The following is a 25,934-nucleotide window of genomic DNA, read 5'->3' as shown; positions in this document are numbered from 1 at the left end:
CGAGTGTGGGGTAGGCTTCCGCCCAGCACCAGACACAGTCTTGACCTGCTGCCTTGTCTGGAACACACACAGAGTGAAGCCTCCATCGACCCTCGTTCCCTTCCGGTGTTCGTGTCACGATTCTGCCGACCCAGCCCACAGTCAGGCAGTTTGCCTGACTTCCTGGACGCCGCTTGTGGTGCGGCGGTTTCTCTCTGCACCAAAATGCGGGTAGGCTCCCGCTCCACTGCTAGGCAGCACGGGGGAATCCCCATGCTCGGATTCCCTCAGAACGGGTGGCAAGACCCGTAGGGTACTCCTCCAGTCTCAGGGCAGTGTGGGCCCACGCTGCAATGCACCAGCATTCCTCTCGCTTCCTGGCACCAGGCAGGCAATCCTGAAGCGCTCACGAGGCGGCAAGTCTCAAAGTCCGAGGGACAGAGCTGGGCACAGGCAGGCCAGCACGTAGGGACCCTCAGAAAGCGGCAGCTGGGTCCCACAGCGGTTCCTTCTGGCCCAGCAGTCCTTCCAGCCCCCAACAGGTACAAGCAAGCACCCAAGCACAACATTTACAAGGGGTCACAACCCAAATATTTATACCAGGTTGGTCTTTGTTCTGCCCTGGCACAGGGCTTGGGGATCCAGTCCCAACTGGATCTGGGGGGTTTGGGAGCATTTTCTTTACATGCTCACACCCTCCTTTGTCAGGTTGGGCTCTGTCCTTAGACACCACAGGGGGGCGGAGCCAGCATTGAACCAGGCAGGCACAGACCTATTCAGGGTTAGGGGCTACTCCTCCCACTACTCCAAATGCAGATCTGCCTATTCAGCCTAGCACTGACTCACCTTGCCCCTCTGGAGCCACACACCTCACCAGCCCCTGTCACTCCAGAGCCAGACATGCAATATACATCAGGCAGGCAAAGACACATAGCACACAGAAATGCCAAATTCTAAAAGTGGCATTTCTAAAATAGTGATAATAAATCTACGTACACCATCACGCACCATTTATTATTACTATTCCAAACATACCAAACTTGACCACGCTGCTCCTCTCATATCAGGAATTGCCACCGAAACACTTATCAGGGAATCCCCAATGCATTCGTATGAGAGGGCAGCCTCACAGTAGTGAGACACCTAAATGGCGGTTTGTCACAACCAGGACATGTCACACAATTAAGGTACATGTCCTACCTTTTACCTACAATGCACCCTGCCCATAGGGCTAGCAAGGGCTTACCTTAAGAGTGAATGACATGCAGTAAAAGGGGGTCACAGACGTGGCACACAATTTAGGTCCCTGTCACAGCGGCAGTAAACTGGACGCACAGGCCCTGCAATGGCAGAGGCCTGAGACCGGTTTGAAAGGCTACTTTGGTGGGTGGTGCAAGCAGCGCTGCAAGCCCACCAAAGCATTTAATTTACTGGCCCTGGGTATCTGAGATACCACTTTACAAGGGACTGACAGGTAAATTAAATACACCAAATAGGTGTAGACCAATCTTACCATGTTTACCACAGAGAGCACACACACTCTACACTGGACAGCAGTGCTAAGTGCCCAGAGTCCTAAAACCACCAACACCATGTCAGAAAAAAGACTAGGAGGAAGGCAAAACGTTCAGGGATGACCCTGCAAAAAGGGCTAAGTCCAACAAGGAGTATAAGGGGTCCCTAAGCCCCCCCCACATCATCCTGCAGGTGAGTGTAGTCACTCGCTGAACCCCCCCCCTGCAACGGGAATCTCTGTCCTCTCTTTAATGTGCAAGGGGTGCCACCTGCACAGAGAGACGAATCGGCTGCTTCTGTCAGCCATGATATATTTCATTAAATGGACTACCAGCAGTACATTATCTGTGTTTGCTCTGGCGTGCTTATTTAAAGCTGCGGTGCGGCACAAACTGGAACAGTATACCCTGTCTATCATAAAGCCCTGGTGTTTGAGGGGAGGCTAGGTGCGATCTCCTGCCCTTTACTGACACACTAGCAGCTGTTAGAAGAGGTGTAGGGGTCGCGTTTTGCAAGTAACATTTGATTTATTTGTTCTTGCATAGTTTGTCAGGGTTAATGTCTGGTTATATTAGAGTGTTAAGTAGCAATAACAGGAAAGTTATTTTAATTAGATTCAAAGATTACTGAACTTTGTACTCTTAAATTGTCTACTTACAAACCATCATCTACATATCTACCGATTCGTCAATGGTAAGGCAAAAGTGTAACCTAAACAAACAGATCTTTACTGGAGATCACCTCTGACAAATATGAAGTTGTGTTTTCAGATATTGCATTGAATGACCAAGAGCAATGAAAGACAGGACAAGGGGTAGGGAGGGGACAGGTCTCTATTAAGCAAAGAGTGAGGACTGCAGAATGAGGGGCAGAGATTCAACATACTTTAAACCAGACCTTCTATATATTTTTATAAAGCCAGCAGCACTGCCTGGCCTTGGACTCACTGTTTCACTTTTTCCATGATAATTATTAGTGTGATGAAGTGGACCCTGCAGGACTTCTCATGCATGACAGGTGGTACTCCTGGGTGTGGTTGGGTCGTAGAACTTCCCCTGCTGTCTGTCCCTTAGTGCCTGAGGTCCCAGGGTATTCTGTGGCTTGCCTTTCTTGAGCTGGTGTGGAATGAAACTTCAGGGACGCAGGATGCACTGACATGCCACCGCCAATCTCCCTTGGTCCAGCACTGTTACCCCTAGGCATTGGTTGTACCAGGGACTACATTGTCTACTCCAGGCAAAGGAGCACCATTTACAGGCAGGCAGAGAAGCAGACCTCCTTTCCCAAAGTTGTATCCCCAGATTAAGGGGGCAGGCACAGTAGTCTTTCTGGAGGGTCCCTTACCTTGACCCAAGGGCTCTGCACACTGGGCAGTGGCCATGATGAGAGTGGAGAAGAAAGCAGCAGGTATCACCATATACAATGATGAGGTCAGGGTGACTCCCTCAGTGCAGGAAAACAGAGCCTATATGCCCTTATCATATAGGAACCAATCTCTATACATGCAAGGAGAGATGTCAATACTTCACTTTTCTAGAGCACTATTTCAAGCAGGGAAGAAAGTTAGATAGCAAGTAGAGCTATAGGTTCAGAGTGATGTAGTAATGGTTTCCTTCTCTTTTCCACAGGGCAACCATACCAGGGTATGTCAGATCCTTCCTGACAAGAGTCCACCAGTACATCCAAGGCCTTGAAAGACTTCACAGATCATACAGGAAGAAATGGACTGAACAATGGTCAGGCATTGAGCAATATCCTGAGACTGGACTAGCTGTGGATTAACAACATCGAACCATCTGTTGTGCACTGTGATGCTTCACAATCTGCCAATATGTAATGCAAATCTGAACATGCATAGTGTCATTGACTGAAGCACCATATTTGCTGTGATGAGGAAGTACATCCCATGGTAAACAATTGCACTGCAGCTCACATTGATGTTTGTTTCCAATCTTGGGCTAACATCTGGCTGCTGCCAAATGTTACTGAGCTCAGCAATGTGTGCCTAATCACCTTTATAATAAATGTTGGATTCATTGGATACAAACACCTCTAAGTTAGCAACTATTTGAGCGGCAGTTCTTTCTGCCCTACTGGTAGTTCAGAACTATAGTGATAATCTGATCTACGCAAAGGGCGGCTGCTCGCTCAAGACTGCACTAGTGGCTATCTTGTGATGTTGAAATATTGTGGACCTATGCTCAACAAGTCCAATGTGAGTTCCTGAAGCCAAATAGAGGTTATTTTTTTGAAGGTTAGTATAACACCCACCAAGGTATTTCACTTTATACTTTCCTAGGTTTTGTTGAAGTTGAGTCCTCACCCTTGTCTCGGTCACAGCCCCTCCAGAAGTCATCCTCCAACTCAGAATGGAGAGAAGCTAAAACTAAGGCTTTTCAGATGGTTAAGGATACCTGTAAAACTGAGACCACTGTCCTGTATTTTGGGCCCCCAAAACAACTACATTGTCTGTGGGTGCAGGCCACATGGCTTAGAGATCATCTTATGGCAACGTAATGATGAAAAGGCTAAATTCCTTACATCAACAGAACGTTTACTACGATGGAACATTATTCATAGATGAAAAGTATTTTGCTCAGATTGCAGGCCTTTCATCTATGCCTATCCTTTCACTTGTTCCCCATATTAGGAGATCTCAATCAGTCAGCACTTAATCATCTGCTCTTGATCAAAACGTAGATATTTGAGATATAAGATTTAGAGGGTACAATCCAGAGCCAGAGTTTCCTGTGAGCGTTTTCATAGTAGAGCTACAAAAAGTGGCTTCATCAGACATTTTGCACACATGACAAAGCTACACATCATGTTTATAGGCGATTACGCCTTGCCCCAAGTGATTGTGTTAAAGTAACCGCAACATTAGCATCTATGGCAGATTTATGCATATGGACAGCTGTAGAACCTACCAAAAATGATTCATGGGGGATGGTAATTCAGGGTACACTGCTATTGATCATCAGCAGTGTACATTATTCCATGTTCACATAAGCATATGAATTGTGTAGGTCCTGCCGGTGGTGCATTTTCTTCCCCTCACTTCGGTTCCTGATTTATCACATTTATGCCTCAATGTCCCTCCAAGGAAGGTGCACTCCATGTGTGTTGGGGTCTACACCAGTTGTCATGATAGGTACTTTGCATTCTGGAACTGCTCCTCGCGTCCTCTGCAAACGCTTCAGAAACAGTATTTTGTGTGTGTGTGTGTGTGGGCGTGCAATGGAACAGGTATTTCTGAGACAGTGGAACAGTAAGAGCAGACTCTGTGTCCAGCAGATATGTGTTTTGAAAATCAAACACAGTTTAAAGTATACACTTAAACGTTGTTCCGAAACATTAGTTCTAATCCATGAAAAGCTTTCATTTGCAACACCAAGTGCACCATTTTCAAGTGCATCCAGAAACCAAGGACAACCACAGAGCTTCCTGAATTCTGTCAACCTCTAAATTTCAAGGGTGAGGAGTTTCGCTTTTATCAGTATTAAAACCTTAATCAAGATGATGGCGGGACCAGTTGTATACTTCTCTCACATAGGTGCATTTGTCTGATTTTGTATGTAGTGTCCCATTTTGGGAGAGTAGACTTTGAAGTGTGATCAATTGGTCCTCCTGTCCTTCCTATCGGAACTGGCACACAATCTCCACCAGGGGGCCCCGAATACAAAGGGCAGACTAAGGCAAAATGTATGATTTTCTTTTTACCCGTAGGTGGACTTTCTATCCTACACGGTGACATAAATCGCGTATTTTAACCATAGAAAGATAGCATGTGGCCTACTGGTAAAATAACTTACATAATTGTTCCAAGGGAGTTAATGTTGGGACTAATGAAGCTTAGGAGACCGACACAGCAGAGTTATATCCCACTCCCCCCTCATGTACAGTGCTCAGTTGCCATACAGCTACGTTTCTGCTATACAAATACCCTACAAACGTCCAGCTTAGCTGTTATGATTTAATCCCCCTGCTTATTTAGGTCGACATTTCCTCTGCTCTTTCCCTGTGTTCTGCCTGGCAAGATTCTTGCCTGTTAAATGAGAGCGATAGAGTAGGGTTTAAGCTGAATTCCGACACACTCTGCCCGCCCGGCTGTCAGCCTCAAGAAATCCTCATCTGCAAGATCGGCCTGCAGGCAGTCCTGACCTGCACTGCAGACTGGCAAGATGTCCTGCTTTAATGCTATAGTTTCTGTCACTCAGCTCCTTGCCTGTGTGAGCAACCGGTGAGAAGAATGTGTTCAAACAGCCACAGATTGCCACATAAAAAGATCACAACCTGAAGGAGAGACCTCAGCATTGTCTGAACTGCTGTCCAGCTGTCCTCATGCTTTCAATTTGTCCCATTCCGCTGCTTTAATCTCTGTTAGGCTCCTTGTGGTGAGCATTTTCTTACCTCCTTGTAGCTTTTACGTGTCCAAACACTAAATTGCACAGAATAGCTGAGATTCTCACACACTATTTAACCCCCATCTCTTGGACTCAGTGGATTGCCTATAATGTAGGCTGGACTAACAACATTGGGAGATCTGCTCTCCACTCCGGTACAGGTTTTCGCGCTGACACGGCGCAGCAGTAGCAGAAAAGCAGAGGAGCAGGAGCACTGCGGGTGTTCGGCGGCTACACCGTGGCTAAGTATTGGGCCGGGGTGCCCCCCCGTGAGACGGAAGACGGAGGCATTTCGGAAAGGTCGCGTTGACATAGCAGCCTCTGAGAGACCCGCGAACCTCTCACTGTGCATGAAGGGGACCAAAGACGGCCGCAGGGAAGGTGAGCGAGAAGTGAGCGCAGCCGCCATTAGGGGCAGCTGCTGAGTGTGCCCAGTGAGTCCGCAGGAAGCAGCCCAACTAGGTTGGGTGCGGCCTGCGGCTCACCAGTGTGCCCTGCTCACAGTCTACCTACGTTTACCTAGTAATTACCTGGTCTCCCTAGTTCACCATCCTATTTCGTCTCAGGATTAATCATCATATCACAGTGGAGGCAAGTGCACAGCAAGTGCCACAGCACTGCACATTCATACTGCCCCAAGATGACTTGGGAGAACTTTCATCATCGTTTCTACAGCAACTTGAAACTAAAATTGAACAAACCTTGGAGTCCACTCCACAGCTGCATAGATTATCTAGTGGAACAAATCATTATCATTGCACTTCCCAAAACATGGAAAACCGAAGTTTTACGGCTGCCTCGCAGTCGCCAAAACTCAATAACCCACAATATACACCTGCCAAAGCTCTACTTTGACAATCCACCAAGATGGACTTGCACCAAATATTGAACTTATCAGCTCAATCAAACATTACATTTGCCATCACCCACTGTTTTAAGTTTAACATCTCCGACGGGGCCAGTGCTTAATTTGTGCCGGTGCTTTCCGGTGCTCAGCCCCGGCTCTTATTTCACAGGGCCGGGGCTATAAAGTTTTCCTTCAATGGGTGGCTGGCCCGATAATTACTAAAAAATAAATGTACCTGTCCTTCAGGATGGCTGCCTGGTATGATGATACTGCATCTTCTTCACGTTAGCACGGTTGCTTCTTACGCACATCGTAATTTTTAGTCAATTTTGCTGACGCAGATTTGATAGATTTGTTGGAAGCCTGCCACCAGGCTCCTGTAGCTGAGCTGGGGCGAGGCAAGCTGGAACTGCGCAGGTGCAGGATGAAGTTTTCTGCAAAGGCCCTCAACAATGAAGAGCAAGTTAAAAGTTTGCACTCCTCGCTGCCTAGAAATAATACCGGCTGGCCTTATTCTGCCCTCGTCGTTTTGTTTGAGACCGAGCATTATCGTTGTGAGACCCTTGCTGCTTGCTTGAAGACATCCATATTTGGCACAGCAAAGGCACGTAAGTCAGGCAGTCGGACAAGGCAACATGGTTCTGTACAATTTGCAAAAGGTAGATGTGTGTGTTCACTGATTTCCTATCATTCGCCTTTTCACATTTACACCGGCAGTTCGTCTGAGTAGCGTCATTTTGGGGGAATATTTAATTTTAATCCATGTTATAAAAAGTATATGCATAATCACCCGTTGAAATTATACATCTCTTAATATTAAATAGCCAACAAAGAAAAACAATGTACTGTGTTGTTTCTTAAAGGGAACGTCAAAAGAGACACAAAGCCATTTGTACCATTTTCCAAGAGGGAACAGATATTTAAACCGATTCTTTTAGTTCTTCTGCGTTTTGATCCCAAAACAATGACAACATTAAAATGTATTACAGCTTTTATTTAAAAGAAGTAGTTGCATAATGGAGTCTGTCTTGTATAGCTTTGGAGACAGAGCAGGTTCTATATATGTTCATAACGTGCAGTGAAAATCTGATCGTATATGCTTTCATCGTGCAATATAAACCCCATATAAAAACCTAGAAAATACTATTTGCAAACATTCCTAGTAGATTATATCAGCGTGGGAACCTTAAAAGCAAGCAGGCCATGTGAACTGTTTTCATTTGTAGCCCGTGGAAAGCCCTATTTCTACCATGTGCAGCAGCTGGGTTGGAACGTGGCATGTTCCAACCGCTCTTATTCTGTAAAGGGCAGAGGTGGGATGCTGAGGCCAGAACTCATCCCATTGCTGCCTCCCTCACAGTGATTCCCCGGTTTGTGACCCAGAGGCAACAGACTGTGTTGCCAGTGCTTAATCGGAGGTGAGGGTTGCCCAGTGAAGCCCACAGCCACCAGCACTGATTTTAGGGGCACAGCATGTATTTTACCTCAACAAACTTTAAACCAGGGCCTCAGAGAGGAAAAATACAAAAGGGGTAAAGAACGAGGAAAAGAAGAACAGAAAAACAATGACAAAGAGAGAGAGTAAGGAAGAAAAGTAACCTGCACGAGTGAGATATAGAGGCAGGGAGTGTCTGGTGGTGGATTAAAGAAACTTGAGATAGAAGCAAGAGTCTCAGTCTTTGTATTTAGCACCCCAAAGCTCCATGACTCCGGCCGAGTTTGTCTGAGGTAAAGTTTGAGCCCCGGCACTTAATCTTTTACAAATTAAGCACTGGACGGGGCCCATAACTGCTGCACTGTGCCTTTCAACTAGATGTCAAATAGCAGAAGAACTTGACGTCGCGCCAGTGATTAAACAGAAGGAAGGCTCGCTCTCTAGGAAAGCAAAGAAAAAACTGAGGAAACTACAAAAAAGGGTAAAAGCCAAACATCGAGCAGTGTCCCTCCTTATTCGTACATATACAACTGAGTCAGACACGGGCCCTGTTAGACTCTATCCAATTTTTTCAGCAAAGACATCAGGAAAGAGGGATAGGAAAATGACATCAAACCATCTACGACTCAGTGAACAATCATCAATTAAGAGTTTAGCGGATGATTCCGCCCGAGGGGCAATTTCCTCCAATGCCCCCTCTACCTCTTTTCCTGACAATGAGAAGGGGGCCGTACAACATCAACTCAGTCTAAGTCTATGGAAGGACCACATGTGAGGACTAGCCTCGTCCCTGGGCCAACACTGCTGCCCATAACCTCAGGGACACAGGCGGAGGCTGGCATGCCACAACTCTCCAGTGCCGCAAATAACACTAACATGCAGCATCCACAGGCGTTAAAATCTCCTCCTGGCCCTACAGTAGATAACCCCCCCCCCAACATATCAACCCACACTAGCATTTGACAATCAAGTTATATCAGGAATTTTAACAAGCAGCAGTTGTTCACAACTAGAAGTGGTGGAGGCCGTACTTACACCAAGATACCACGCCAAAGGCAATTATGATACCTTGAACAGAGGCAACATTCTGCGTTTATTCAATCACATACCATCATTGGAGCTTATAAGCTCGGCAGATATTGCCTGGGTTAAATTCCAAAGCCTATACCTACAGTCACACCAGACGGCAATGCTGCTCGAAGCCAATCAATTGGCAGATTGGGGCATTGAGATTAGGCACTTACCTCAAGACAGATACCCTCACGTTTTAGTCAACAAACCTATAAATACAACGACCTACTCCATCTTAAAATGCGCTAACGGCACCCGTCCAGGTAACAATCTCACCGGTACTCTCTCCCAACATGAACCTTTGAGGATCACCTGCTCCACTAATCAGAGAAGAGTCTTCTCTAGCAAACAGGACATTAACAGCCAATTCAGACATCAGGCCAAGCGCGACCATCACTCGGCCCAAAGGCATCTCCATGTCCCTTAGAGGCAATACAGACTACACATTGAACGAGCAAAATAATCACTTAATGATCATCTTTTGGAATGTGGCTGGCCTTCAGAAATTGATTAAAAATGAATCTGCCTTAGATTACCTTCAAAGTAGTGACATAATTTGTCTCCAGGAGACATGGGCAGAGTCTACCACAGCTCTCTCTGGGTACTTTGAAATCCATGTCCCGGCCTCAAGACTTAATATCTTTGGGTGGCCAATGGGTGGCCTCTGTCTATATCAAGCATTCCTCAAGGTTGCAAGCCATCACACTTGCACCCCCTCACCTGGAATCCAAGCATTACTTATCAATGGAATAAAAAACCATCATAAACTGCTTCGATTGCTATAATTTAATTGCTATGTCAATCCAGTTTTGCATCAGAGAAACCAAGCACTTGATGACCAGAGAGCCATCATTGGAGATCTTCTCATCAAATATCCTTATCACAATCCACTTCTAGTTGGGGATTTTAATAGATCGCTTGACAAGACAGGAAAGGAAAATAAACAATCTAAAGAGGTCGCTGTACTAAAAGCCTCATAACGCCTGCTATATATCATCCGCCCATAATCTTATGAAAGCAAAGGATCAGACATGGGCCCCGCTCCCAACATACAGGAACATCTCCACAATCGATTATCTATTCGTCGGCAGTACACTAGCCTTACATCTGAATGACTTTCATATTGACAATCGAGTAGAGAGCGACCACAGGCCCCTTAGAGCATCCTTTAGTCTTTCACTGCTGTATCTTGCAAGTTCACACCTGTAGGTGAATGTATGGGTGAAGAACGCGATAAAGTCCCCCGTAGGATAAAATGGACCACTAACCTTGGCACTAAATTGTCCGCATGGACAATTAAAAATTAACAATTAAAAACCTCTTTCGGCTCACAAGCCCTGCTAGATTACTAGCCCACCCTCCTCATGGACCTGCATCGGGCGCGGGGTGGAATATCGGACACTCGTCAAAAGCAGGGGACAAACGAGCTAAACCGGTACCCAAATAAGGAAACGATGGAAAGCAAATGAAAGCTTCTCAAAAATGCACCAAAAGTAAAACAAAGAGGGGGAAAAGCCTTGTAGGGTGCTGCTATTGGATCACTTCGAGCTGTTTATAAGAAACGCGCATGGGAGCAACGCACTAAACGCTTAAGTTTTTCTCTTCTCAAGGAAAAAAGTCCAGCTCCATTCTGGAAATATATTAATCAAGTTGGCAATAGTGGCCAGTATAAGGAGAATGGGGTACCCGAGAATGTCTGGGTGAATCACATCAAACAGCTTTACAGCAGCAGGACAGGGGAGCCGCCACCCCTCCATTCGCCCCAAGCACCAAACTATGAAAACATTCAGGCTCCGGACATCTTTGAAGCTGAAGTAATCAAAATCATTAGTCGCATGAGGAACAATGACACACTGGGGCCCAATGCAATACCCACTGCAGTCTTTAAATCGAATCGATCCTTTTGGGCAGAGCTCCTCACGCCGCTCTTTAAACAAGCCTTTCTTACAGCCACAATTACATCTACCTGGCAGGGCTCAATATTACATCCAATCTACAAAAAGGGGAACCGTTCAAATCCGTCCAACTACAGGTTAATAGCGTTATTGGACATCGAAGCTAAAGCTTACGCCCGTATCCTGCTGCCAGAACTCAAAAACTGGGTCCCAGACAACAGCATCCTCCCCCCGTACTCAGTCAGGCTTTAGATCAGGCTGCTCTACAACCGATAACTTAATAGCACTGGCTTACTTGTCCTGGAGAGCCACTCTGGACAATCATCTACCTCTATTCTGCTGTTTCGTGGATACAGTCGATCGAGGGTTGTTACGGAACAAGCTACATTCTTGGGGGATATCCCCTACACTTCTCTCTGCACTGATGTCACTACATCCGAAAATTTGGGTGAGGATTAAAACCAGCGCTACAACAGTATCTGCAAAAATTGCAACAAAAATGGTCTAAAACAAGGCTGCGTATTAGCCCTGCTACTTTTTAATCTTTATACTGCCGACTTGCCTAAAGCATTGGCAGGTGCAACCTTGGTTGCCCCAAAACTGGGCGGCGTAAGACTAAAGATCATGCAATACGCCGATGACCTGATCATTATGGATCATACAAAAACAGGACTACAAAGAGCGCTCACTGCCCTTAATTCATACAACATAAAAAATAATCTTCTGATGAATGAGTCAAAAACTAAAGTTATGATTTTTGGGAAACATCAAAGAAAGACAATCCTGTCTTGGTGAGTAGGTGGTCTACAAATAGCCACCTGCACCAGCTATAATTATCTGGGAGTCTGGTTCAATGAAAGAGCAAACCAAGTGGCCCATCTCAAACATCTTCGGCCCAAGGGAGATAGGGTTATACATAGTATGAGGCGCTTGAATCGGCACTTGCACAGCTCCACTGCCGAGCCAATTTTAAGGGTCTTACGTGCCAAACTGTCTTATGGTCACTTGGCTTTCCCGGGCAAAATGGACTCATTCCTCGTGATTTATCAAACAATGGCCTATAAGAAAATATTTTCGGCTCCCCAGCATGCAAGGAGGGCCAGGTTGAGACTCGAGCTGGGCCTGGCAAGTGCAGACCTTCACTGCCTAGGCGACTTAATTACATTTTACATCTAAAGTCTGTGTGCATCAGCTCAATCCATGAAAAAACAACTGCAATCATTGTTCACGGACCAACTCTCTCCCTGGAACAGACAGCTGCACTTGGCCATTTCCACTCTGAAGATTGAAACCGAAAACCTCTCTAACCCAATCATTCCCCTGTCAACGTGGAAAAAAACAATAAAAAGCCAAATTACCCTAGTGTCATTTGAGAGAGACATCTCTCGGCTTCCCAAAAAGCCACTCCTCACAGCTCTGGACGCATCATATATTAAGGGGAAACCTCAACCATACTTTAATTACACCCTCCAACCACAGACTCGCAATAAAATTATTTACATGAGGCTGTTAGCTCTTCCAATTTACAATTTTAACCCGCTGTGGGCTCGGAGGAATGGACAGCTAACATGTAGGTTCTGTAATTATCCACATGAGTCCTGGTTACATTTGCCATGTTGTTGCCCTCATCTTGCTCACGACCGTCGATGTCTAATGGTACCAGTCTATCGGGATACGTTACTGAGGCATTGCAGGTAAGCATCTGATTTGTGAATCAGTAATAATTCAGCTCAAGTTCTAGCAAGGGCTGGGAAGTTTGTTAATATTATTTTAACTGCACTGCACACAGCCCAGCACTGAGAAATAGACATAGAACATGAGATGGGCTTAAGGGGGCTAAATCATATCTCCTTGCAGGGATTAACAACACACTTACAGAGATAGCCTAGTAAGAGCCGCTGTATCAATCTCAAGTTCTATTTTATATTGTTATTGTACAAATGAACTTTGATGAAAATTAGCTATCGGTATCTGTAACAAGCATTGGGACATTTTGTTATTGCCTTCTGCACTACACACTTCGCTTTTGGCGCTAAACGGCTAATTGTGATATATTGTCATCAACCTGAAATGCTGTTTTGGAATTGTCATTTATTTTGTATTGTTAGATTGTATAATGTGTATTCAACTTTTAATCCTTAATTTTATTAAGTACTAATATGATGTTTGTATGTTACGGTTTTAATTAACTGTATAATAAAAGAGTGTGTCTTTTAATTATCACAGTTGTAAATCCCTATATAGTTTAAAACCTTACAAATACAATGATTCATGTATTCAAAACTGTCCAAAAAGATTCTCTGTTAGACTCAAAATAAGTAACAAATGATTATTCCTGGCAAACCATATACACTTAGCCTCTTCGCTGCGGCGCAAATTCGGCTGCAGTGCTGGACATTCCATTCGTGGGCGTGGTCATGACATCTCCCGGCCGTCGTCCCCACAAGCCCATCGTGACTCATGACGGCCGGGAGACGTCATGAGCATGGAAGAGGTTATATGTTACCAGCTAGCATTAATCCCTCTAGAAACACTTTACAGGATATATTTTAATTACTTTATTTTAAACCAGTGATATAAGAATACAATTGTGTTTAATATATTTTTTTTAGGAATCCTTTTAAACCGTAAAATACAAATAACATAAATATCTGAAATGCATTTGTGTATGGCATAATAGTAAAATAGGTTCTCAATTACAATCCTTTTAATGCACATATTCGGAGAAACACTTTCCACATTTCCTGGCAGAAAAACCTTTCGAATTTTATTTTCTGATAGAAACACAGTTTCAATTAGTTTTCCTTTAAATGCAATGATTTCAATATAATCTTTCATATTCCTTAATCGGCCACAATATAAACTATACCTTTTAAGTTGTAACTTAGTGCAAGGCCCAAAAACACAATTTTGATTGTATCAACAACACTTCAGATAACACTACCTGTTGCTCACTGCACTTAGAACAAAACCTCACTATCACGTCCACCCCACCTCTGGAACACGCCACGCACGGAGCTCTGTAATACGTCTTCATTTTCAGCATGCAACCATTAACTGAATGCACTTCGTCATAAGCTTTATTGACCACACCCAGATACCTCCCAACTGATTAAGTAACTGTGTAGGGAGTCTGCCGAGGACCACAAGGATCCTACTGCACGTGATCACATGATACTACACACTCTTGCACAGAAAGCAGCTGAATAAACAAATTCACCCTTCTTACTTATAATTTTCGTTTTTACTCCACACTGTATCAGCAAGGAAAGCTTTCTAGCTTCTACACTAATTAAACCACTTTGAACTTCCTTCCCTTCTAAAATTACAATTGTCACTTAGATTTAACATCATTCAAATAGATGCATTAAAGCGTTGCAAGTTTCCCTAAAAAAAACTCTCATATCGCATTTCCTGAAATCTACAGTTCCCCGCAGTGGCGTAGCTGGAGGGCGGCACTTCACATGTGTTTTTCTTTTTTTTAAATGTATTTTCCCCTCGTAGTCTGTCGACTGATTCCACCTCCTCCCCCCCCCCCCCCCCCCTCCGCTTTTACCTGCACTGGCCGTCACTGGGTGACAAACTCAGGGACTGTCCCGGGTGGCAAAAGCTTTAGCTAGACCACTGGTTCTGTGAGATGCTACAGATGAAGGTCCCTTTCATCAAACCAGAAACGCGTCTGTGCAAATAATCAATTAATGCGATGCTTTTAGAAGGGGGTTCTACTTGTATCTTTTTTGCTTCCTGAATGATCATTTCTTTCTCTACTCCACTTGCCATCTGTTCTGCCTAATGTTACCACTGTCTACCATTCCTTTTTGCCAGTTTTGCATAATTAACTATCTGCCCTTAGCAGAAACCTCACTTCAGAACTGCATGCATAAATTGCAGTTACGGACCATATTAGATGCTGCCAGGATAAAAAGAAAAAGATATGATATCTCACTCCAGACTGATACCGGAGGAGATAGACATTCAGGGCACAGCTCTGCAATGGTTTAGAAATTTCCTGTCTCATTGAACTCAGACCATCAATCTGGTTCCTTTCAGATCACGTACCATGGGGATTAAGAAGGGGGTGCCTCAGGGCTCCTGTCTCAGCCCCACACTATTTAATATATATGTAGCCTCCTGGCACACACTATAAGAGCATTTGGACTGGCACCTCTCTCATATGCGGATGATACTCCACTTTTGATCCTATTTGATAAAGACCTTTCTGCAAAGAGAGATCGCTTTACTAATGGGATAAAAGCCATCTCGGCTTGGATGACGGAGAATTTCCTCCAGTTACACACTGGCAAAACGGAAATTATGCTTTTCAGTACTGCACTGCAGTTATGGTCCCCTGACTGGTGGCCTTCAGAACTAGGAGCAGCACTTTCACCCCCATATCGTCAGTAAAAAAAAAAAAACTGGGTGTTCACCTCGACCCAACAACTCTTGTTATGAAAGATCAGGCAATGGCTACCGCTGGCACCTGCTTTCACACAATGAGTTTGCTGTGCAGAGTCTTTCCCTTGCTCCCACTTTCAGTGCGCAAGACTTTAGTTCAGGCTTTGGTGATCAGTCGCCTGGACTATGGCAATGCTCTTCTTGCGGCTGTTAAAGAATCCATTTTGGATAAACTACAAGTTGTCCAAAACACAGCTGCCTGCAAGATCTGCCTCCATTCCCCTGCTGTGCTCGCTCCATTGGCTTCTGGTGCGTAAAATATATTTTTTTTAAATGTGCTGCTTAGTGCACAAAGTGCTAAATGGCAAGGGACCCAGATACCTCGTGGAGAAATTAATTCCTTATCAGCCAGGAAGGCCTTTAAAATTAATGAGCAAGTCGCTACTTGCGGTACTCTGAATCAAGAAATCTTTCTCTGGAGGCAGAGGTTTCTCATTTCTGGCCCCTCATTACTGGAATAAACTTTCAACTCCCATATGAAAGTGTACTGTTAACCGTAGCTTCAGGAAACTTATTTAAACCGAACTATTCTAATACTTTGGCCACCCGCTTGTAGGTCTCTGCTGTGCTGAGATACCCCTTTGAGGGTGATTCATGCGCATTATAAGTTAACATAAATGAGAAAAAAATGGTAAGTTCTCCTTTAGAAATCATACCATCCCTTTTTTCTCCACAGCCTTCATTAAATAGGGTGTTATACCCGTCCTAATACAGGAAGCATGATTTTACACTTTCCTTGAGTCACCAAACAAACTCTTTATGGGCTACTTTCTGTCACTTTTCATGATTACGTTCTCCATTAACATAATCCTTCCCTTTTGAGGCTACCTTTAGCCACCAGATATCAGCATATGCCACACTTTATTTACCCTGAAACCAGTCCTAGGATGCTTGTTTCCGGTCCAGGGAGAACCTGGCTTGGCAGTTCGGGCTGAACTGTTCCCGTGAGGCACAGGATCAAGACTGATTTGCATATAGCCAGGTCTAAACTGGGGTGGCATGGTGAGCAAAAGAATGATGGATTTAACCCAGATCTCTTGACTGGGGGGTGAAAGTTTTGATTTGTTCTGCATTCTGTCCATCAATTGTGTGTCTTTTGCTTTCTTGCCCTAAGTGCGCCAGGTATGCCCAGACGTGGGTCCTGGGTTCACTGTGCCACTGGAATCAAGCTATCCTGGCTGAAGAGGGGTGAATCCCCCAAAACCGGTTGTAGGATGCTTGTTTACAGTCTAGGGAGGACCTGGCTTGGCAGTTCGGGCTGGACTGTTCCCAGGAGGCACAGGGTCGAGACTGATTTGCATATGGCCAGATCTAAACTGGGGTGGCATGGTGAGCAAAAGAATGATGGATTTAACCCAGATCTCTTGGCTGGGGTGAATGTTTTGATTTGTTCTGCAATCCGTCCATCAATTGTGTCTTTTACACTTTATTTAGAGCAAAATTGATGGCCATTCCTGGCAACTTAAACCTACATTTATGGAGAGGAGGTTATTTCTCTGTGGAAAGACGGAAACCTAATCACCTTACTTATGTCAGTGGCCCATTTCAGAAGGCTATTGTCTTTTTCTTATCTCATTTTTTTTATTGCGTTTTCAAGAAAAGAACAAATAAATGATAAACACAGTAATAATAATAATGACAAATAATAATAACAAAGAAATTACCGAAGAAGAAGAAAAGACAACAAGGCTATCGTCTTTTTTTACCTCCAAAATAGTATCAATCACTAAGATGCTTCTTCTCTCAGCTTCTCCACTCTGTTCATTGGGAAAACTCGTCATAACAAACCTTGCTCCAATGATCTAACACTTTTCTTAACCTTGGTTAACGCACGTTACTGTCTTGTACTGCGCTATCTCCTTTCCATTCCATCCATTAAACTCAGTCAAAAGATCATTGGGCGGCCTATTTCATTTTGTTGCATGAATATACAGTACAATTTATGGCCTTTTCATTTTTCTAACCCCCGACAAGCTGATTCTGCACTTGGCAAATTCCGGCCTCAGACAATTGTATCCCTTTTTTTTTTTTACCAGGTACAAGTCCAACCCGTACAAGTCTAGACCTGAGGCTCTATTCACCAGAACCCACTCTTTGTTCAAATGTGTATCCGTTTTTTCCATACATATAAGTATACTGGTTCCCTTCTAGAGTGGGCAGAGGACATTAAAGACATCCACTCCGTAAAAACTTTACATTGGGGCAGTCCAGTTCAAAACCTAAAACTTCACTCTTCAGTTATGCATTACTCAGTACTTGAGAGCTCCTCAACCCCTAGATGAACATTATTGTGGGCGTAATACAGTTCAGGCACAATATCTTCATGAATGAGGTACTCGTATGCATTACATTAATTAATGACATATCTTAACCATGAGGTTCTTTTTAATCGTTCCACTATATCCTGGATCTAGAATTCAAAATTATTTTGCTATACCTTCTTTGCCCTCTGACATGATGCAGAATACTTTAATAGGTGCCAATACATTGCAATCTAAGGTTATCTTTAGGCAGGCGAACTAACGCACCTGTTCGCTAGTGGTGAGAGTAAAATACTAAACTGATTAAAAATGTGAGTGACCCTTTCTTGAAGCGGTTCCTGACGGGGGCGGACCCAAAGCCCCTTGCTGTGCATGTTTTTAGTGGCGATGACCTGCTCTCTGGCAGGCAGCTAAAGCAGTAGTAGTGGTACCTGAACAGCAGTATCAAAACATCTTCATTTTAGAAGCGAACAATTGTAGTATGTTAGAACTGGAAAGATTTTAAGATATTAAATATTGTTAGGAAAAACTTATAAAAACACACGAGAGGTGAAAAACATTTGCAAACAAAGTCATAAATATAGCTGACTTGGATTGGAATTTGGGTTACGTTTGTGTAGGGTTAGTATGTTTGAAAATTACGTTTTTACAAATATTTGCATATATATTTTTGTCCAGTACATTTTTCTTACATAACGTTCAATAAAATGCTTTTACACGTAGTTTATCATTGTATATTTTCACTTATGTGGTTAGTGTACACAATCTGCCATTAGTGTGGCACTGCAACACATTTCGATGGTTATATGTTCTGCACAACATTTCAACAATGTCTATTTTTCCTGTCCTGTAATTACTGCAGCCAGTGATGTGACACCCTCAGCCTTTGCTGGGTAACTTCCAAATCCTTGTTGGACAATTGTGCAGTCTTGGACTCTCCCCTGACCCTTTGTCTCACCACTTGTGATGGCCCTCAACCTCCGCCGGCCCCCCTGCCAAAGATCGGTGTCCTGATGTTCACCCACATGCTTCCCAAATGCACACCAAGGAAAGCCTCCACTCTCCCTTGGTTACAGACTCGCTTGGTTTCCCTTAAAGATACCCCGGCCCTACTAGGAGGTTATTCTGAAAGCATCCTCCGCCCTATCCGTGGATGGCAGCACGAAGTCTGGACCTATTGTGATTTGTATTCTCTGTACCTTTATAGGGCATGCTCATCCCCCATCATTTGTTGTATAATGGGTTGGGTGCTGAGCAAACTGCGCTACTTCAATGCACTGGTTTAAAATGTCTGAAAACTCTCTCCTCAAAAAATGAAACTCTGTGGGAAACAAACCTACCAAATCAGTCATTAATTGTCTTTTTAAACCTCATGCAATTTATACAATCATGATGCATAATGTTTGAAAAATTATCACGTCTTCGTGATATTCCAAAAAGTAAAACTTTCTGTCCTTCTTATTTCAATAAAACAAACATCCAATTTTTTTTCCTCTTTAGCACACTAGCAAAATGGAAGGCGATTTCATTTTCATGGATACCAGAAGCTATTGATGCACTAACCAAAGATGAGCAATATTGACTAAATCTGCAGCTTGCTGAGATGCAACATAAAGCCCAAATGAATGCTTATGTCAAGATGGATGACCGTGTTGTGGCCAAAGCTCACGTGCAACAGACAATTTGAAAACTAAAACGCTGCTATATTCAAGAAGACACACTGACCCTAAATTGAAACTCCTACCACAACTGCAGACCTATGAAGACTTTTGCTTTTACCCTCCAATGGTTATAAACTAAAAAGAACATTGTGCAGAATTGAACTTCCCGGGATGAGCTTCGACTTTCACGTCCTATATATTTTTTGTGATTCTCTACTTAATATTTTGCTCTTTTTATTTATATTCTGGTAACCCGAGTGAAGAGTGTTTTTGAAAGGAATATTTATTATATTTTTAATATAAGTTATATATACATAACTTATATTCTTTATGAATATTCTATCAATTAATATAATTAATATATATTTGGTTTACATAATGTTTTGAAACCGAAATACACTTTTCGGTGAGTGTGTCTGAAAATACTCTCCGATTGCTCAGATGGCATAAAGGAGTTAGAAAGTAACAATCGTTTGTTTACAAAACAGTCATTTTGGTCTATTAAAATTAGAAGACCTGCAGAATAGCAATTTGGGAAACTGTACGGTTTTAGTTAAGATGGGAAGACAATTTATTGCATGCATGTTCTTTTCTGGTAGCAAAAGAATTTCAAAGAAAGATCAAATCTAGATTACGGAATAAATCATCCAACCTCGAGTGAGAGAAAAGCCCAAAATAGATGTACTGGGTACTCAGTGGTCCTGCGTGATTGTTCCTCTAGTCTTTCTGAGTTGGACAGCTATCTTCTTTTTTTAGATTGATTCTTAGCACTTAATGCATCTTCATAGGTCTTGACGTGTAGGAACTTCAGTTGGTTGTTGCTTTGAGCGGAAGCTCATAGCCTTTCCCTGTTTCAAGTAGTTTCTCGTAATTTATAAACACCAATTTGAACCCATACCATAATAGAGGTCACATACTGGAAAGGGCCTGGAAGATTCAGCACAGGGAAAAACGATTGAGTATTTAAAATAACCTTCATTTTGTACCCAGTAGTTAGGGATACGAGCATATTAAGGCAAGAATGGTGTTATTGTATCTTCAAACCATATTAAGAGCTCTTAACCCAGCTGTATTTGTTTGAAATAAAAAGCATTGACGACATTATTTTTGGATCTGCCCGAATAATAAAGGACATCTTATAATCTTATATTTAGCACATATGCTCTTGAAGCCGAGGATCTTGAGATGCATAAGCACTGATTAGGACGTCTGTTCTAGTTTCTTGCTTAATCCATCAAAACCAACTGCCCATAGTTGAAAATACATTGGTAATTCTAATTGAAATCAATATTTGTGTATCGGAGTATATTTAAGGTTTTTTATTAACTCAAATTGTTTGAGGGATATTGTTTAACAAATAGCTGAAAATTACATTGGGAGCAATTAGTCTTTGTTTTCATACAACTTAAAAAGGAGACTTCCTCTGACGTGAAGATTCTGTCAGTAACTTCAAGAGTCAAACTTTAGCACCTCTAACCAGAATATGGTACAGCAGCATAGACAAATAAGCTAAACTACCTTTAAATGCCTGGCCATGCCTGACCATTTACTGGTAACTTAAAGTGTAATAGATCGGCTTTCAATCTTCTTCCTCACATGTGTACCCTTAAGGCAGACTTCTGATTTGGATGAGAGATTGAGTTTGCTATTTTCTGTATACTTGAATGTATTGTATTGTACCAGATTAGTAGATTCTGAGGGGCATATTAAAAAATCACACAGCGCAGCAAGTCACCTTGCTGCGCTGTGTGACAGGGAAAGGGCAGGAATGCACCGTATCTAACATTATACGGCACATTCCCGTCTTTTCCCTGTGCTGGTGCACAATGTGCTGCCTAGCACCAATGCAGGCACCCTTGCACCATGGTGCAGGGTGCCTTCATTGTCAGCAGGATTGTTTTTGTGCAGGAGGGGACACCTTCCTGCATAATAGAAAATCCCGAGGCATAGAGAGCGGAAGTAAAGAGGAGAAATAAAGATATTTTCCTTGTTACGCCTAACCTGGGGAGGCAATGCAATTTGACGCATTCCCAGCTCTAACAGTAATGGTAAATCTGGGAATGCGCCGAAATTCATGGGTGGATGCGAAGGAAATATCAAATCTTCACCCATGGAATGTCTCCCTGGGGCAGGTGGCCATGCGTGGTATACATCTAACGTAAGAGTGGCATTGCTCTTGTACCCCATTGCGTGGCACAAGGGTGACGCAACTCTTTAATAAAAATGCCCCCAAGTTTATAATTTGACCTATGTAGAAAGCAGCATTGTCGTACCTGAGTTTCAGAGAGATGCATCAGTCAAGCTTAGCCAGACTTGTGGTGTCACTTAAACACTGAGTGAAACAGTAAAGTTAGATTTGCACTTGGACATAACTTGCCATACTCCAATTGACTGGTTAAGTGGCTACAGTGATTGCAATGTTTGGTTGGTAGAGTGTGGGTTTGGACAGTGGCCTACATGACCAGCATTATGTTTAGAGGGACGATCCAATTGTCACATGGTGATATTGTACCTGGATTTTCTCATAGATTGCGAGTCAGAAGTGTAAAATAGGATTACGGTTATGTACCGTTATAGTCTAATTTGACAGAGGGATCGTCTCTTCATATGTTTAGAAACAACCATCCAGAGTTCATAGTGGTCATAGACGGGCCTTCTCAGAAGTCAATTGTCTGTACAAAGAAAGTACCTCCAACACACTTATCCGGAACGACGGCATGGTCAAGAGAAGAATCAGGCAAGACTGGAGCATTCTTCTATGAGAGGATGTCTGTAGTTTTGATAGGAACAAGGTAGCCCTGACACTGTGGATCACCTGCTATGGTAAAAGCAAAAAGCCCAAATGACCTGCATCTAACCATAGACAGTCCAAGGAAAGATTGCAACGCTGAAAAGCTGCAGTCATACTTGGAATAGACTTAGGAATAGTCTGGCAGCTTCAGTCCTGAATCTCTGGACTATTTACAGCACATAGAGAAGGGCCCAAGGTACAGTTTCTTGGTGCAGTCTAGCTATGAGGACCAAATCAATTGTGGCGTGAACCATGTGGAAGAATCCTAGTTGTGAGAAAATGCAGTGGAACGTTTGTATCAACAAGAATGTAATTTTGCTCACTTAATTGAATTGCCTTGCAAGGGACAGATTGCAGTTCCTATTTCCAATGTTCCTTAGTTCAGTAAAGATGGTTGGTGGGTATGTGTTCCTGAAGCCAGAAGGAACCAGATGGTACTTTGTCCATTTTCAAGAGGTGAAGGCCTCTGTTTTCCATGAGGTGAGCATTACCTGGTAGAGTAGCAGCAAGAAGACCACTGTTTGGAAGCAATCGCCTAGGTTAACAGTAGTGATGATCGGAGGGACGTTTGAGATTCAGAATGATCTGGGTGTCATCTGTCTGTACCAGATACGGTTGAATGATTTTTTTAAGACCACTAGAGGACTAAGGCATGCATTGAGGAGGAGAAGAGAAATGGTGGAATCTTACTGGATGTCAGTATAAGCATTGAAAGGCGAATAGTAAAAAGTTGGAAGTATACCAATGTTGGATCGTTAAGAAAGGTAATAGGAAATTCAGTACAGAACATGGCCACTGCAGTTTTGTTAATGTGGTCTTCAGAGCATCTAAGATGGCGAGCAGCGAAGATTCCTTGAATATGCCTTCATGGAATCCTATTTGATGGTCACAAAAAGGTTGTTTTCTTTGTGGAAAGAAGAGATATGGGAATAAGTGGACCTTTCAATGAATTTTCCATGAACGAACTATTGGAAATTGGTGGGAAGCTAGATGGTCTCTGAGGTTGATGCCTTGTTTTGTAAGGACTAAATTAACTTAAGAGGTCTGAGATACCGGCAAGCTTGCCAGCCACAAAAGATCTGTTGATGATGATTATGGCTAGTAAGATGGCAGAGGAAGATGCCTCGAATATTTTCAGAGGGTAGGGGTCTTCTAGAGAACTGGCAGTACCACCGGCCTTCCCACATAACTCAAAAGTTATGTCTGAGAAGGAAGGTAGCATAGGTAGGGGCAAGATTGTACATTCCTGGGTAATGAGGATTTTAGAATCTACAAGTCATTGGGCAGTTCGCCGTCTGACTTATTCATAAAGTAATTTTCCACTTTCTTGGTTTTTGCTACATTGTAGTCTGCTATTATTTTCCAGCGGGCAATGCCAGAGGAGGTGCGTTTTCAGGAGTGAAATAAGGTCAATTAAAATTGGTTACCTGGTCACAGTGCTTCGGAGTTGTATCCAGAGTAATGGAGCCATTTGTTTATTTGTGGTACCATGGTATATTCTTGGATGTTGGTTAAGTTGGATGTTTTTGTTGGTGTTTCCTTTTTAAGTGTCTTTAGTGGATTATGTTTTCTGTCTCCAACATCTTTACATTTGTGTAGAACCTACTGGTCTGCTGTTGCTATTGAAAGTAATCAATTTGTTGAAAATGGATGACAGCTAGAGGTAGCACTGTTACACTTTTGCCATTGGACTGATTGTTGAAAGTACATACTAGCTGCTAGTGGAGACACTTAGTTTCTCTTGTCTGAAGAGGGACTTGCTGACTCTTCTTGGTGGTGCATTATAGCTTAAGAGGAAGTTGAAGTTAAAAAGGATAAGGGGGTGGACAATCCAAAAGATTGGGCTAAGTTGAAGTCCTGAAGAAGGAAATGATGTTTTGAAAATGACATTAAGAGGTGGTGCAGCTTTCCGTCCGCATTAGGAAAGGAGCAGTTGGAAGACACTCTGGTCCTGTACATCTGAAAGGAAGGTTTTCTTTTAAGTTTGTTCTGGTTTATGAAACCAAATGATCATAGTAAAGATTTGTATGTTTCAGCTGAAAAATCTTGTGGCATGTAAAGAAATCATGAAGATGACTGCCACTTGTCTGTCATTCTTTTTAGTGGGATGGTTTCTTATAAGAGTTTATTATCCAGGTGGTATGGCTTTGTGAAGCATGGGGACACACATACTCTAGTTAAAAAGACCTGATCCTGCTCAAGTCAGATCGAGTTGTGGATGTTTAAGCGTTCTTTGTTGATTTATCTTGTATTATTAAGAATGTATGATAGATTCTGAGTAGTGGAGGAAGGTTGGTGTAAGTGAATTTGAAGAGAGAAATTAATTCATACTTCCATTATTTAGGGAAGATAGATTAAGCAGTGAATGGCAGAGAGGCAGAAGGCAATGATAAAACAGTGCCGGGTAAAAGGGGTGGGGGTTGAGAGGCAAGGATAGAGAGGTGAGGGCAGTGGAAAGGTTTGGAGGGAAAGAAAGGGATCTTCATCGCTTGTGTCTTGATTCAAAGGAAGGAGCATGGGTGAAGAGGGAGAAGGCAGACCAGACCAGAGATCTAAATGTAGATATGCATTAGATAAAGGTATGGTTTTTGCGGGAGTCGGAGGAGGATATTGAAAAGAGTGGGTGATAGAAATGGGGGTCTCTAGTTGGCAAAGGTTTGCACCTTTGTACAAGTAGTGACACTTCTTCCTAGTCAGGGTAAGGGGGGATACACTTCGAAAATTACCCCTGCTCACCCCCTTCAAAGTTTGGCACCAGCAGACAGGCTTATTTCAGGGGCAGTGTGTAAAGCATGTGTGCATGCATACAGCAACACAGTGAAAACGCTGCAAATGGACACCACACCAGTTTAGATAAATAAGCAAATCTTTATCTATATTAACAATACCAAACTTCCAAGATACAATACTGTAAAAATAGTTACTTTGCAAGATAACTTCCAATTTGCAAGAACAGCTGAAAAACACAGTTCTTCCAAGTCGGTAGCTCCGTCCGGGGCTACCGCAATGCTGAAAACGACAGTGTCCAACAGTTCCAGCCAACTGCGTCGCTACGGGCCAGCTAAAGCGTCGACTGACTCGTAGACAGTACCTTTCTTGTTGCGGCCGACACCTGCTGGCCGGTCGGGGCAACTGTTGCAGTTGCAATGTGAAGTGGAAGCGGTGCAGCGCACAGTGCCATCACAGTGCCGTTCAGGCAGTGGCTCAGTGACAGTAGACCAACGGCATCAGTGAGGCCAAGGCTTACGATGTGGTGTGAGGCAGTGCTTGATGCAGTGCTGGCAGGTCACGGTGCTGGCGACGGAGCCGGTCATGTTCGGGTCGGGCAGCGACGTTGTTGGGGATGTCTGGGCTGAGTTAAGCGAGTTGGTGCGGAGTGCAGTATCCACAGGACGCGGTGCAAGCAACGGCTCGGCGCTGCGCCGGTGGCACCAAGGATGCAGTGCAAAGTGTGGCAGAGCCTTCAGCGCAGGGAAACAGCGACAGACTTGGTGACAGTCGGCTACTCATTTCTTCTGCGGTGACTGAAACCAGCTGTTCCAAAGATTTGCTGTTCCTGAGACTTTGTGAACAGGGGGCAAGCTCTACCTCAAGCCCACTGGATGGCTAAGCAAGAAAATA

General features: G+C 43.5%; 1 protein-coding gene across 13 annotated transcripts in view; it reads left to right on the top strand.

Moving 5' to 3' along the window:
* Nucleotides 1-20,633, top strand: part of C4_1H12orf75 (chromosome 4_1 C12orf75 homolog) — a 358,071-nt gene extending 337,438 nt beyond the window's left edge. For 10 of the 13 annotated variants that reach the window (XM_085653219.1, XM_085653211.1, XM_085653212.1 and 7 more), the window contains one exon: nt 3,123-7,536. In XM_085653219.1, the coding sequence (XP_085509345.1) occupies nt 3,123-3,188 (66 nt within the window). In that variant the 3' untranslated portion in view covers nt 3,189-7,536. Of the gene's footprint in view, nt 1-3,122; nt 7,537-19,361 lie in introns of those variants that run through there. The other 3 variants (XM_085653217.1, XM_085653215.1, XR_014981318.1) reach the window with 2 other exon arrangements.
* Nucleotides 20,634-25,934: the final 5,301 nt, after the last annotated feature.

This window comes from Triturus cristatus, chromosome 4_1 (genome assembly GCF_964204655.1).
Source record: "Triturus cristatus chromosome 4_1, aTriCri1.1, whole genome shotgun sequence".
In the NCBI taxonomy this organism is placed as follows: Eukaryota; Metazoa; Chordata; class Amphibia; order Caudata; family Salamandridae; genus Triturus; species Triturus cristatus.
This window is presented reverse-complemented; position numbering and strand designations above follow the sequence as displayed.